Source organism: Eschscholzia californica, unplaced genomic scaffold (assembly GCF_041429995.1).
Source record: "Eschscholzia californica isolate CP2 unplaced genomic scaffold, dmEscCali1.0.p SCAF_4, whole genome shotgun sequence".
Classification (NCBI taxonomy): Eukaryota; Viridiplantae; Streptophyta; class Magnoliopsida; order Ranunculales; family Papaveraceae; genus Eschscholzia; species Eschscholzia californica.
The window spans coordinates 9,330,465-9,344,160 of NW_028238461.1; the positions used below are offsets into that span (position 1 = coordinate 9,330,465).

Genomic DNA, 13,696 nt, shown 5'->3' on the forward strand with positions numbered 1-13,696 from the left:
ATTTTAGTCTTCAGTTCCCTAGATATTTTTTTTAATTTGCAACAACTTTTCAATACTTTACAACACCTTGCAACAACTTTGTAAAAATATTAGATTTTTAACGGAACAAAATACAAATATATGAGATTTTAACAAAAAAAAAAAAAAAATACAAATTTTAAGTTTTTAAAGTTTAAAATGGAGTCTTCCATGCAATACCCTCCCAAGTTTCCCGTGAACCTATACTACAACTCTCTCTCTCTCTCTCTTTTGCATGAATAGTGGTAGGAGACTCCGGGCCCCATTCGTTAGTTGCTGCAGGACTTGAAGAAGACAACTCATCTACAAATCTCTCTCTCTCTCTCTTGGATAGATAGATGGAGAACTACTTGTCTTAGCTTCTCACCTTAAATCTCCAAAAATTAAACTTTAGGATAACATTTTATGCAAACCTACTGCTTAATTATTTCCTTTCTCATTTTTATTTTTCTTCCTAGACAAATAGACTCTCTGGGCATACATTATTTGCAACATTGAGCTACATACTGATAGTAATTAGATCATCACCATTTGATGTAAACAAGACATATACCAAATAGATTTTCGTAATCTAAGCAAGAGGTTACAAAGTTTGATAAGGAACGAGTACAACTACGATTAGACTGATTATTTTTTTCTCATGTATCTCGTGATACCATTGATAGGGGGCTGACACACTGAAAAAGACATGCCCCGCCCTTCCATTAATGGTTTCAAAATCTAGTGATATAAATATATATACATCTCTCTCTGGATGACAATATAGTTTTCGAAACCAAACCCTCCTTATCCGTTTATCCCATAGCTCTCAATATCTCAGGTACCAATGACCTTGCTTTTAATTCAAGTTGGTTGCCATCCAATCGTCTCTTTTGCTAAACCTAATGCCACTGAATTTCAAATCAAACAAATTGATTTTGTTTGCTGTGTTACTATACATAATACTAGTCCCATCTTATTCGTTTGTTTCTATATTTTGGTCCAAAGTTGTACCTGATATAGTTAGGCTCATTAAATGTGGTGGTTCAAACCAAATACAGCCAAAAGAACAAAAAAAATTAACAAGGAAAGAACCTTTTTTTTTTTACTTCTTCCTTGTTCCGGTAATATTTTTTCCCTTTCAACTCTGGCACTGTAATTTGCCTCCTCAGGTTTCAAGCTTCATACTAAAAGATGGTCATTTCAAAATTACAACATCGGTAGTAGAACAGGGGAATAACCTAGAGAGAGAGAGAGAGACCTAAATAAAAGTCATATCTTTGAGAACTCACCGAACACATTCCAATACATATTTAGAAACCCATGAAAACTTTTGACATTCATTTTACAAAACAAGTGCAATTTAACAAAGGGAAAATCCCCCCAAGAAAAAGGAAAACTGAAAACGGTTGCAGAAACAGTTCACTTTTTAAGCTCTCTAATCTTCATCAATTGACTTCCGTTTGTATAAAATTGGGGCACTCACTCTATCATACAAACACGTTGAAGAACGAGACGTTGAGCCAGGCACAGAAGAAACCTATTTATCGTTTGTAAACCGATGAATTCGTGAAAGCATTTCCCCAAATTCGGTATTGATAACACCGACCTATTAATAAAGTTGTACAGAAGATGATATGCGTTGGTGGACACCCTGGAGAAGCGAAGATACGGTTGATAAAGCCAGTGGAAAATAGGAGAAACGAAAGAAAGAAACAAGAGAACATACCTCAGGAAAAAGGGTATTGTCAAGGGGGGCTCTCTGTATCTGCAGCTGGTTTTTGATTCGTAACGGAAGCAGAGGTAGCTTGATCAATTTCTTTTCGCGATACTTCCCACAACTGCTGCTCTATCCCTAGCTTTCTCAACTCCATCAGGCCTCGCTCAACTGAATAACAAACAGGAACCCTCCACTAAATTATTTTTATTTACGATTCTGCGTATATCTGGTTAGTTTGGGTCTCGCTTAGAGCTTGATAATGTGTAGTTTTATTCTTTCATGGCTTATTAAAAGATGGGAGATTTTCCCAACAATCATCATAATAGTGTCATGGATAAGGAGTTCGGAATTACCATCAACAGCATCATGTGAAGTTGGCGTCTGACCACTACGGCTAATCCAAAACTGAAGTCTTTCTTCTGCAATATCTTCCTCAACACCATGAGCTTTTGCTCTCCTCCAGAAATAGGTAAGCCATGCCTACAATAGGAAGTGATAACTCGTTATAAATCGTGATAACTACAGGTCTGAATGTCTTCCAATGTTAATCAAAACACTAGGCTTTTGTGTACCCGACTAACTACCCGTGTCACACATCGATGTTATTTGTGATATATACTGAAATTAAGGTGGTAATTGTTTCTTTTCAATGATGATGTTATTTGTGATAAATACTGAATTAGACTTGACGTGATTCAGATCAGATTTCATAATGTTTGTTTTATCTACATCGTGCGTCTAACTCATCTGAATGGCTGGTTTGGGCTGATATTGAGTCCACTGGAGACGAGCATAAAATAATTTTAAATCAAGATCCCATTGTCTGAAATAACCTCAAATGACTATTGCGCCTTTGCTCAAAACTAACAAAACTCGGATGACTCAGACTTAGACTAGTTAGCTTTGGATGACTCGGACAATAAAAATACGAACACCACCTGAGAGAGGTAAAGCATAGATAGTAACCAGATTGAGCTATAAAGAAGTTAGTGCTTTACCTCCTTGAAAAGAACATCTTCTGACTGCTCTTGACTCAACTCTGCATGAAAATGTGAAGAATCTTAGTATCTATAGTCACCTGATTAAAGTTGCTGTTTCAGAAAGAAACGTGCATAAATGTCAAATCTATAATTTAAATAAAACATGAAGAATCCTAAGTCCACTAGGTCTCCTTGCCCATTGCTAACAAGAACCGCAGCATGAAAGGTAAGAAAGGCACCAACTTCATCAAGAAATCAAAATACCTGCTCAGTGGGCCATAAGGATGGCCTACTTATGAAACAGTGTCACAAATGCCATGTTTAGGTGGTAAGAAGCAATATAGTCAATTTACCAGCATAGGACTAGGAGATATGCCTGATCACTCCAAAATCAGATGAGTGGAGATTCATGTGAACAAACTTTCATCGTTGCCATGTTTTCTTATGGTAGCCATCCATTTCTTCCAACTTTTTGGGAAAATGGATGATCGCCAACAACAGCCCAATCTTGTCAACCATTATTTAACTGATTATGAACCTAAGTTGATGATCATGCCTATATTCTTAAATATTAAAAAACCAGTACTTTGTACTTAGTTAAGTTGATCTGAATTCAAGAGCAAGATTTTAAAGTTTGTGGGCGATAAATATCGCGAAATTCCTGATTATCTCTGTAAAATGCTTTTGACATATGCACATGACGTCACGTCAGTAGTCACAAACTAGTACGAACTGAAAATAGAATTGTTACCAAATGCCTCCATGAACTTTGGGTCACCAGGGGACTTGGGATCTGGTACGAAAAAAAGAAGACAAAACTAAAATTAGAGTGTGACGGTGCACAAGTAGATCCTCTCAGAGGCATAACTAAACAGGGAATATTGGTGTCAGTACATTACAATAAGAATACACTTACATCGTCAGACAGAAGAAGAAAATATTTTAGTACCGACAAATCAAATAGTTTTATTCTACGAAAAATAAAAAATAATCCTAATCCATCTGGACTCATTTGACAAACGCATCCAAGTATTGGTGTACCACTTTGTTTCCATGAAAAAAAGACAAACATAAAATTTGCAAGATTTGTAATGACAAAGAAGTAAACAACTGAAGAGAGAAAAATATGGGTAGACGTCGGAGCACACTTCACAGGATAGTAACAAGACAAACCTGACATAGACTGACGAACCAAATTTGGGCGCCTGTTCTGGGCTACTCCCAATACAACAGCATCCTCAACCTTGAAAACGACAATGATAACAAGTATAAGCAGTATATCTACGAGATTATTTATCAGAATACGTGATAGAATATGGGGGAATTCGTGAAAGAGAAAGTACAAGATAGATATCCATAATCCAGCACTCGAAATAAGAATTTGCTCATAAAACAAAGAAGCCTTGGAACAATTTGAGTGACCAAAAGAAAAAATTGAAAGATAAAAATAGATACCTTTAGAGAAGCAAGTTCCCTTAACCCCATCTCAACTGAAAGCATACTCTCAATGTTGCCTTCTCCAGTTAGATCATTCAAATCCCTTGTAACTTTGCTCTTGTTATCTGGATCGTCATTACCTGCATCGATATCAATGATAAACACAACTATTAGTATAAACTAATAACTTTACAGCTTAAGTACAAGAAAAAATGGCAGGAAGGAAAAAGTCAACTATAACAAAGCTTTCTTCGCAAGGAGGAAAAAGTGTTACAGATCTCAATTTGTTACAACCAACCTCCACTCCAAGATTCTTCCTTGGCTTTTTGTCCAGCAGAAATGACGACTTCAAAAGGAAGAGGAGCGAATGATGACCAGTGTTCATGTTTTGACAATGCAATATCTGGGCAGATACCTGCAGAAAGGACAAAACCAAAATGCAAAGAAACGAATCAACATGGCACTCCCGAAAAATTCTGTAGTAATGACAGGAAATAATAAAATTCTGCTCCTGAATGCACCAGTAAAGTTGTTACCATGCTGTACAGCCAAACCCCAATAGCGAGCAAGCCAACACCTCTTGAGAACAACTTCTTCCTGAGAAACATTTCTATGATAAGAAACATCTCAAACGAGATATTATAACTCAGGCATAATATTCTAAAAATAGAAAGTACGAACCAGTTCTTCTTGTGTCAAGACCATTCTTTTTGTCATTGCGCGAAGTGCTTTTGCTTCAGACTCTGCTTCTCGAAGCTTTTCTACAGCAACTGCAGCCTCTTCTTTTGCATTCTGAATCAAGTACCAAGTCGAAAGTAATGAATAGCATTGCGCGGCAAGAGGTAAACAATTAAATCAGAGAATGAGTGTAAAGCGTAATATACGAAATGGTTATAGCATTTTACCTCAATTTCAGACCGAAGTGATCCAATTTTCTCATCATTTCCATCCTTAGATTGTTTAGCAGCTTTAAGAGCAGCCTGAATAGAATATCCATGTTCAAATGTCAAAACATGATGGTAAGCTAGTATTAGACTGGAGAAGCAATACTGACCACAGGATCAACACATTTAGAACATGATACAACTAAAATCCTCAGTCTGTTAAGTTTCAGAACTTTATTTTAAAACAAATTTAGCAAATGCTTCATATTCATTTACCTATCTAACAGAAAAGGAAGTTGATTGTTGATAACTTACCTCTCTTTGCCTCAGTGCTGCTTCCTTTCTGCAGATCAATCAGAGGAAATGTCATAATTGGAGATTAAAGCAATGAGACACAACTTCATATCTAAATCCTTAAATTACCTGCTCAACAATTTTGCTTCCAATGATACACCTTCACCAAGAGACGCAACCTATGGGACGCCAAAATCAAACATTGAACCACTGAAGATAATGATAGTAAAAAGAAGAGTATGAACATGCATATGGATTATGGACAGAATCTTATCTCTGTCAATGCTAGTTCATACAGTAATGGTTCAGAACGGAAAAGAGATAGTAACGTAGCATAAGGCTTACACTCAATTTCTTTGCATAGAACCATATTCTCCCAATCAGTAAATAGAGAAAGAGATTTTGTTCCAACATGAATGATGTCAAACATATAAGTTCTAACTAAATGAATGATTTCATCCACATCTACGCTCAAATCTCTCTGTATTTCACTCCACAAAAGAAACATAACAGCCACAAACAAATACCTGTTTTTCAAGCTCTCGGGCTCTGGCTTCTGCTTCATCGCATCTCTCCTCAGCAATTCGAAGCTTAAAAGCATATTCCAAATTAATATTACAAACAACAATAACAAAATGGATAACTGAACAGGCTATCTTTGCTGGAAATATAGCACCACACCTTATCCAAAATATTGTCATTCTCTTCTTGTAGCATATCAAGCTGCAATAAACATGCATATCAAATTAGCAAAAAAATTTCAATGGTTGTCATACACACGCCGAAAATTTACAGATTTCACTTCACATGGCTTTATCCATCAAAAAAAGATTGTGGATTGATGAGATTGAACTAGAATCGGCTTTCATTAGCCTGTTCTCATGGTAATTCTAACAACAAATGCACAAAAGAAACTGAAAATACACACCTCATCTCGAAGTGCTGATGCCTCACGCTGATTTCCTGAATCTTTTAAGTTCAGATGCCTCATGTCTGAAGTAAACCTAAAACTTAAGGTAGTTGAGATATTTAACAGATAAAAGAAATACTGAGTAACTCAATTCCCACACATGATATAGTGAGATTATTAAACTGTGATAACATTTTACCAGAATCACATTCGGCCCATGGATATCATGAAGGAGAAGGATAATCCAGACAAACAGTAACTCTTTTCCATTGACATAATGGTCGAATTAGGAAAAGTTTAATAGTGGGCATGCAACAAAAGTTCAAATGTGGACATGCAGCAAAAGTTTGACTGGATCAAATCCACATCAACTTCTTATTATGTTAATAGATGGAGTTAAACAAAATTTGAAAGAAGTGTGTCTATGTAACATAACCGGACACAAGGTAGTATTCTACCAGATCTTTCTACGCTGTTTTATTAAGTTTCTTTTTTTGTGATGGACTTCTCTCGTGCTTAATTCTTCGAAGTCCTCTTAGAAGTATGTTATTTCATATGTCAATTCAGTAATCTTCTTACTCACCATCCATTTAAGTGCATGCATCAATTTCACATGTAATTCTTAAGAGAGAGCGGAGTGGTGTCATACGAAATGCACGAGTGCACTTATCTATAGTACATCTAAATCAACCAATCCCAACAGACTTATTCAACGTACCTTTTCTCTCTTTGACTGTTTGAAGGAGGGTCCAGTGGAGGTACCGGAACTGGTGTCCTCAGTGACGATTTAGTCGGAGGTACAAGCGGTGTCGAACGAACAGATATTGATGGCCTTCCAGCGGACGTAGAACGAACCGATGGTATATGTTCTACAAAGTTTCGACCTAACTAATTAATACATGAAAAAAAATCCAATTAGCCTATTCAATCGATATCTAGCTAAGATATATACACACTGTTATGCAAACCATCATGCAAGCGGTACATCCTCAACCAATTTGGTGAAAGTAAAGGAACATAATTTCTCACATAATCAGCGGATTTTAAAGATATAATGGACAATAAGCATCTAATTTCCCCATGATTGTTGTTTATTACAAAAATAGATCCAAATATCAACATTAAAATTCCATGTGTAGTTGCTATAGATCAAACTGCAAATGTTAAGCTCTCCTAATAGTTTCCAGAAATCCACCAAAACAAAATACCCAATTCGCTAGAAATAACAGAACTTCAGTTGAACAAATGTCACATACCAAATCCAAATCAATTAGATACTTAGATAATATCAATAGTCTCCCTAAACTCAGTGTAACAGATGCTAAGAACAAATTAGTTGCCAATTAGTAGCAAAAGTGTATCAGATCTCTTGTACCAACTCAAACCTTAGAAAATTACAGCAATCAAACTAAACTGAACTCTCAATTCAACTTCCAGATAGGATTTTTGCTTAATCTAACTTGTTTCATAAACAGGCTTAAACATCAAATCGTCAAATGAACAAGAAGAAGAAACATATAGAGATATGGAAATTACCGCAGGAGAAGGAGATCTCGTCGGTCTACCAGCAGAAACAACAGGAACACTATTACTATTGTTGTTAGAATAAGATGGAGGTGGATGAGCAGGATACCGGAATCCAAGATCATCATCGTCGTCATCATCATCATCAGCTGTCTGTGAAGCCATGACACGAGCCAATCGTTGTGCAGCAGCTTTTGCAGCGACGTTCTGTGTTCTTTTAATATTAGACATACCGGTGATTGCCGACGAAGAACGAGCGTGGTGGTGAGCCGGAGACATGGACGGTGAAGATGAACCAGTACTTGAACCACTTCTTTGCCTTGAGTATCCTGGACTTCCAGTTCGTATCCGATCCATTAACTATTTGAATTTTAAAATCAAGAGAGAGAGAGAGAGAGAGAGAATCCTATAAATTCTCAAACCTAGATTTTCTCTAGAGAGAGAAAACAATAAGATGGAGTCTTCGAATCGAGAGATTGACGGGAACGGTGTTGTGCGTAGGAGAGAGAGGAAGGAAGTTAGAGAGAGAAAGAAAAGGAGGAGACGATGAACAGAAGGGATGATTGATTATATAAGATGGTCCGCGGGAGAATATTTCATTTCATAGACAACAATGGATCTGGTACGTTTTGGGGATTTTTTATTTCCATCATAAAGAAGAAAGTTGTTCATTAGGGACGCACACACCATCTCAAACTTGAGACACAATTAAAAAATGTATATATATCAACAAAAAGTAACAACTAAGCATAAGCATAATTAGAGTGTAATTACATATTAGACTTGTTTGAATAGATAAATAATGAAGCAAGTGGATGCTTGTAGGTTTTTTTCACTAATAATATCTCATTTGGATCAATATTGAAGGAATTTGTCTAAAAAGTGTTTCAGCATAAAATAACAAAAAAAATTCAGATATAAAGAGTCAGGTGAGTTCGATTCAGACAATAGGATAAAAAATATGTTGTACAAAATATCCTTGGCGTGCGAAAATAAAATGTGATTACGAGGTATCGCATTCTTCCGTCGTGATTCGTAGGAATGTGATTAAGTATTTAGATTAACATTTGATTTAACTAGGAATGATAATACAATTCATGACAGATTCTTAACTTGATGTTTGATTCACATAAGAATAAAAATGTAATTTTTGGTGAAATTTTTGTTATACAGTTGTTTAAACTACGCAGGTTGCACTTCAACTTTGTTATTTCAATGTAGTTTTTCTTATTACTACGATTAAACTTCAACTTTGTTTAAACTTCGTAGATATAAAATAGGTATTGTGACACACAAATTTAAGTAGTATTAAAAGAATTAATATGAAAAATATAATGTTCATAATAATGAAAATAATGCATGATATGATCCATAAAATCGAGTATGTAAAATGTGATATATGAATAGCGTGCATAATGTATATTGCCTACAAATCATTAATAAAAATAAAAAAAAAAATGATTGAGAAGGAGAAAAATAATTTGTTGTTAACTGTCGAAGAAAATGGATACCTGTAGATACAAAGACACAAATTAATGAGAAGTAGAGAAGACAGAGAGGAAACTAAGGAAAGAAAATGAAAATAAGAGAGAAAGAGACAGGGACATGAAGAAAGAGAGCGAAAGAAAAAGAAATATTAAACCTCTATTGTGCGTAATATGTTGAGGTATTTTAATAAATTCGTATACATAATTCAATGAATCCGTTAGTAATTTAATGTTAGGTCAAAGGGTTATTTAGTCCATAAATTTTATAAAAACTATTTAGGAGGGTGTGAATTACAAACACACTTCCTCCTGGGTTAGCTATTACTGAAGGATATTATATATTATGGAAAAGAAATTGTCTTTGTATTTTCGAGAACCAAAATAATACGAATGTACATTCCATTTATGCTCTATAATCATTGAGCTTATGGCTATTTTAGGAGCATGTAGATGCACAACCCCAAATGACCAAACAGTAAATGCGCATAAATATATTATGTACAAAGAAATACGATGTATAAAAGTATGGAGCTCATTCACTTCTCCCCGTGGTCCAAGGTGATTTAGGTATGGAAATCCATTTTTTTGTTGAAAGATGTATGTGTTGCTCCTCTGGTTATGGATCAAGTTCACTTTATCTCTGTATTGTCTTGATTAAGACAACGTCTGGGTTGAAGCTAAGAACTTCCTTTCTCTAAGTTGTAGAGAGATAGACAATAAGCGGATTATCAATAATCCTTCTTTCGGATTAACCGAGATAAACAAAATTAATGGAGTCGAGGCGATAATAAATTCTCTTGCCTTAAGACATTTTATACCCCCGTAATAGTACCAACGGTTAGGGTGTATGCCTTCGGATACAACGACCATCCATTTAGAATTTAAGATGGTACTTTTATATTCTGAAAGCGGATGAACATTCGTAAATAATATGAGTTATTAGTCTGATGCGTATAGATCTTCTAGACACTTGAATATTATAACCTCACTCGGATGCTTCTCTCTTTGGAATTTCAGACACACCGGAATATGTCTGCAATCAGAATTTTATATTGCAGACACACCAAAATATTGATTTTAGGAGAGAAGAAAAGAATAAAATAGACAAAATTTAATCGGAGACTTCTTTCTTCAGAATTCTAGATATACTAGAATGTTTCTAGAATCAGAATAATATTCCAGACACACCAGAATACTGATTTCAGAAGAGAATGAATTGGATGAATTTTGGGTTGTTTATACAGGATTCAAATGGGCACATTTATTAGGGATACATCCTTTGGTTTTTTGGGACACAACCCTTGAATAAGAGTTAGTTACTTAACTGGTTTTGTCGCCAGGCTTCTGGATCGTCAGATCAAGCTCAATCTCGCGGGGTGAAAGATGATCCTTGGATGGATACTGAATTCTTCCCAACAGATCAAGAAAGTGACCGTTAGATGAAAATCTGCTGAAATCCCGAAGCTGGCCTGACACAAAGGAGACGCGCGTCGTTGGATCTCGCTGATCTAACGCGTCTGGCTTCGTCTCAATGTTGTCCCAAGGATTTTAACGCGCAACCGTTTGATGCACTCGGGCAGAACGCGAGCCATCCATATCTGGATGTGCTTGCTTCACTCAGATGGCCCTAAATCTAACTTTGTTCGTTTTGACGTTTTAGTCCTTAACCGATCTTCATTCAAAATTTAAACTTAAATTTATCATTCATCCGGAATCGGAATTGAGTGAATCTTGACTCTAAGTTAAAGAGCTCGACGAGACGAACGCAATGGTGCAATCCGTTTCTGAGTTTGATGAGAGAGTTCGAGCCAAAATCAGCTCCATTTCCAACAATACGGAAATCTATATAAATGATCCCTAAGGTAAGTCCATATAGAAATCATAGGTAGTATTGTACAGGCATGGAGATGATTTTTTTTTTCCAAGAATGTATGGAGATGAGGATGAGGATGTTGTGAGTTCCATCCACCATTTTTATTTATAACTTACCCATTTTTTGAAATGTTAGGGAATAAGTACATAACTAACCTCCCAAACCTCACATTTTTTTTGAAAAAGAAAAAGCATAGTATTTTCTACTCTAGGAAGAAAGAAAATGAAAAAACTGAAATTGAGAATTGCAACCTTGTTCTATCATTGTGAACATCCCAAGATCTTCGCAAAATTTAATCCTCCCTTCCCTTTGGATTTCCTAGATTGAATAGGTTCTGTTATTACCAACCCTTTGGATTTCTGAGATTGAATAGGTTCTTTTATTATCAACCCTTTGGATTTCTGAGATTGAATAGGTTCTTTTATTATCAACCCTTTGGATTTCTGAGATCGAATAGGTTCTCTTATTATCAAAGATTCAGTCATTGAACGGCTTCGAAAGCTAGGTCGTCGATCTTTCATTTCTTCGAATAGTTTTTCAAGCTTTAAGCTAAGATCTTTAATGGTTTCTCTCTTCTCATTATTTCTTCTTATTAACTCAGACTGTTGATTTTGATTATCTTCAATTAGCTTTGAAATCTCAAAATTCATTTCAGCAGACCCACAAGACCAAAAATCTTCTCTCTCTGAACTACCCATCTCAAATTGCTCCTCCTGTTTCTCATCATTAACAAGAACATCAACTCCACCCACTTCCACCCCATTAGAGTTTTCGTGTTCGAATCCCACTTTTGAGTTTTCTTTGGTGATTTCTTCAACTTTTGGGTTTGGGTTAGAATCACTAATGCTTATATTAGATTCTCTGTTTGGAAGATTTTCGATGTGGTTGAAAGAGTTCGAAGACGGTGGTCCTGAGCGACTGACTCGAGCTGATTCAGATTTCAATTGGTCACATCGTTCAGCTAATGAACGATAAGATCTATGAAATTCTTCTACCTTATTTAAAAGCTCTGTTTTGTTCTTGTAGTACATCTCTGCTCTTTGAGCAAATGTCTCGCCGTCTTCTTGAACAATTAGTGATACAATAGACTTGGTTTTCTCATCTAAATCTGCAAATAAAACCAGAGCATAAAAATCAAAAGATGGTATAAATCTAAGAAAAAATGCTAGCAAAGAAGAAAAACAAGACAGATTCTAGGCAGAAATCTTATGAGGTTTGTCATGATTGATGTTTCCGATGATTCTGATCCACTGAACCATCGTCACAATAAACCAAGTAAAAATTATGTCCAGAGTCTGACTAGTTTTTCTTGTTCTTATAGTATTACTCTATATCTAGAGAGAGATAGAGTGACCTGTGAGAGTAGCCTTAAGCCATGGGGATTGGTGGTGATTGTTATGGTTAGTCAACCACCAATGATATCCACCACTGCTCTTCTCCATTTAAACTCAACTTCTTTTTCTTTTGTGAGAAGAAAAGAATAATGTCCACTAGACAAATTTTAGTGGAAATAGGTAAAAGAGGAATTTTGTTTTAGAATGTTAATAGGTTTTTTTAGGTTAAATACAAATAGATTCCTTATTGACTTTGATATGCTTTCCATAAGTTACCAAGTTCATGATCATTTACTTTTATGCAAGAATATATCCAAAATTTTCTCATTTTGCCATATATGTACTTGATTATTAGCCGTTGGATGGGAATGCTTGAAATTTTAGGCAGTAATTGAATCATCCATGGACCAATTATTAATTGGGAAATTTTATAAGGCCTCCCCAATTTTGTTAAAAGGCCTCCCCATGAACCATTTTACTTGCTATATTATCACTAAGGGGAGGCCTTTTAACAAAAATGAGGGGGCCCTTTAAAATCTCCCATATTAATTCTCGTGCTTTAAATTTTAGGCAGTCTTGCCTAGCTGACAACCGATTTTCATATCCAAATTTGAGTAATCGAATCATCCATGGACCAAGTTTGACTCATGACTGTACAAAGTGAATTTGTTTATGAGAGGAAAATTATACGGCCCAAGATTCGGGTCAAAATATCAAATGAAGTCCAACCCGGAATAATAATGTAAAAAAGAACCCAAAAGTTGAAATTACAAAACATTTTTGAAAATTTCTGAACAAAACACAGTTTGCTCTCAACAATTTTGTATTTGCTCTCAACAATTTTGTAAATGTACGAACAAATTTGTTTTTGTTCACACATAATTAAGAACATAATTATATATGTTGTCACAATTTCAAAAGTGTTGTCAACAGTTTCAAAAGTCTTGCCAACAGTTTATATATTAGGTTTGTTTTACATTATTATTCCTAAGTGGGTTTTTTTCGTATTTAGGCCCAAATTTTGGGCTTTTCTTAGTTTATTTGTTTATTTACCTATTGTGAATTTCAACAACAAAAAAATGTACCTATTGTGAAGATGTATGGTCACATCAATACATTTACCTTTATATTTTTCCCCTTCTTAGGAGTTTGTTTCCCTAGACCAATGAAGAAAAGAAGAAAGAAGAAAAATAAGGAACAAAGCGAAGAGGAGAGAGAGAGAGCAAGAAAAAGTGGAGAACAAATCTAGAAAAATT

The 13,696-nt window shown here is 35.4% G+C and overlaps 2 protein-coding genes across 3 annotated transcripts; both read right to left on the minus strand.

Annotated features, from left to right (window-relative positions):
* Nucleotides 1-1,255: 1,255 nt before the first annotated feature.
* LOC147542398 (coiled-coil domain-containing protein SCD2-like) lies at nt 1,256-8,487 on the minus strand. 2 transcript variants are annotated; one of them, XM_086634288.1, is made up of 18 exons: nt 7,759-8,487; nt 6,941-7,110; nt 6,241-6,322; nt 5,994-6,035; nt 5,840-5,902; nt 5,442-5,491; nt 5,334-5,361; nt 5,040-5,114; nt 4,816-4,926; nt 4,671-4,731; nt 4,433-4,549; nt 4,153-4,274; nt 3,871-3,940; nt 3,449-3,490; nt 2,716-2,756; nt 2,071-2,197; nt 1,727-1,885; nt 1,256-1,651 (listed from the first exon to the last, which is right to left on the minus strand). In XM_086634288.1, the coding sequence occupies exons 1-17, from the start codon at nt 8,101-8,103 to the stop codon at nt 1,746-1,748; spliced, it is 1,686 nt and encodes a 561-aa protein (XP_086490414.1). In that variant the 5' UTR covers nt 8,104-8,487; the 3' UTR covers nt 1,256-1,651; nt 1,727-1,745. The 2 variants fall into 2 exon arrangements, with proteins under 2 accessions (XP_086490414.1, XP_086490415.1); XM_086634289.1 differs by having other exon boundaries at nt 6,241-6,316; nt 7,759-8,446.
* A 2,879-nt stretch (nt 8,488-11,366) lies between these two features.
* Nucleotides 11,367-12,548, minus strand: LOC147542399 (protein NETWORKED 3A-like). Its single transcript, XM_086635300.1, has 2 exons — nt 12,461-12,548; nt 11,367-12,214 (listed from the first exon to the last, which is right to left on the minus strand). Exons 1-2 carry the CDS (start codon nt 12,546-12,548, stop codon nt 11,367-11,369), a joined length of 936 nt encoding a protein of 311 aa, XP_086491426.1.
* Between the last annotated feature and the right edge of the window lie 1,148 nt (nt 12,549-13,696).

Excerpts from the sequence above, each read along its gene's own strand:
- LOC147542398 (XM_086634288.1), bottom strand. The coding sequence starts at position 8,103 with ATGGATCGGATACGAACTGGAAGTCCAGGATACTCAAGGCAAAGAAGT. Across the intron at positions 6,036-6,240 it reads CATCAGCACTTCGAGATGAG|CTTGATATGCTACAAGAAGA; the intron begins GTGTGTATTTTC and ends TGTTTATTGCAG. Across the intron at positions 3,941-4,152 it reads GGGAACTTGCTTCTCTAAAG|GTTGAGGATGCTGTTGTATT; the intron begins GTATCTATTTTT and ends GTCGTTTTCAAG.
- LOC147542399 (XM_086635300.1), bottom strand. The coding sequence starts at position 12,548 with ATGGAGAAGAGCAGTGGTGGATATCATTGGTGGTTGACTAACCATAAC. Across the intron at positions 12,215-12,460 it reads GCTTAAGGCTACTCTCACAG|ATTTAGATGAGAAAACCAAG; the intron begins GTCACTCTATCT and ends TTTTATTTGCAG.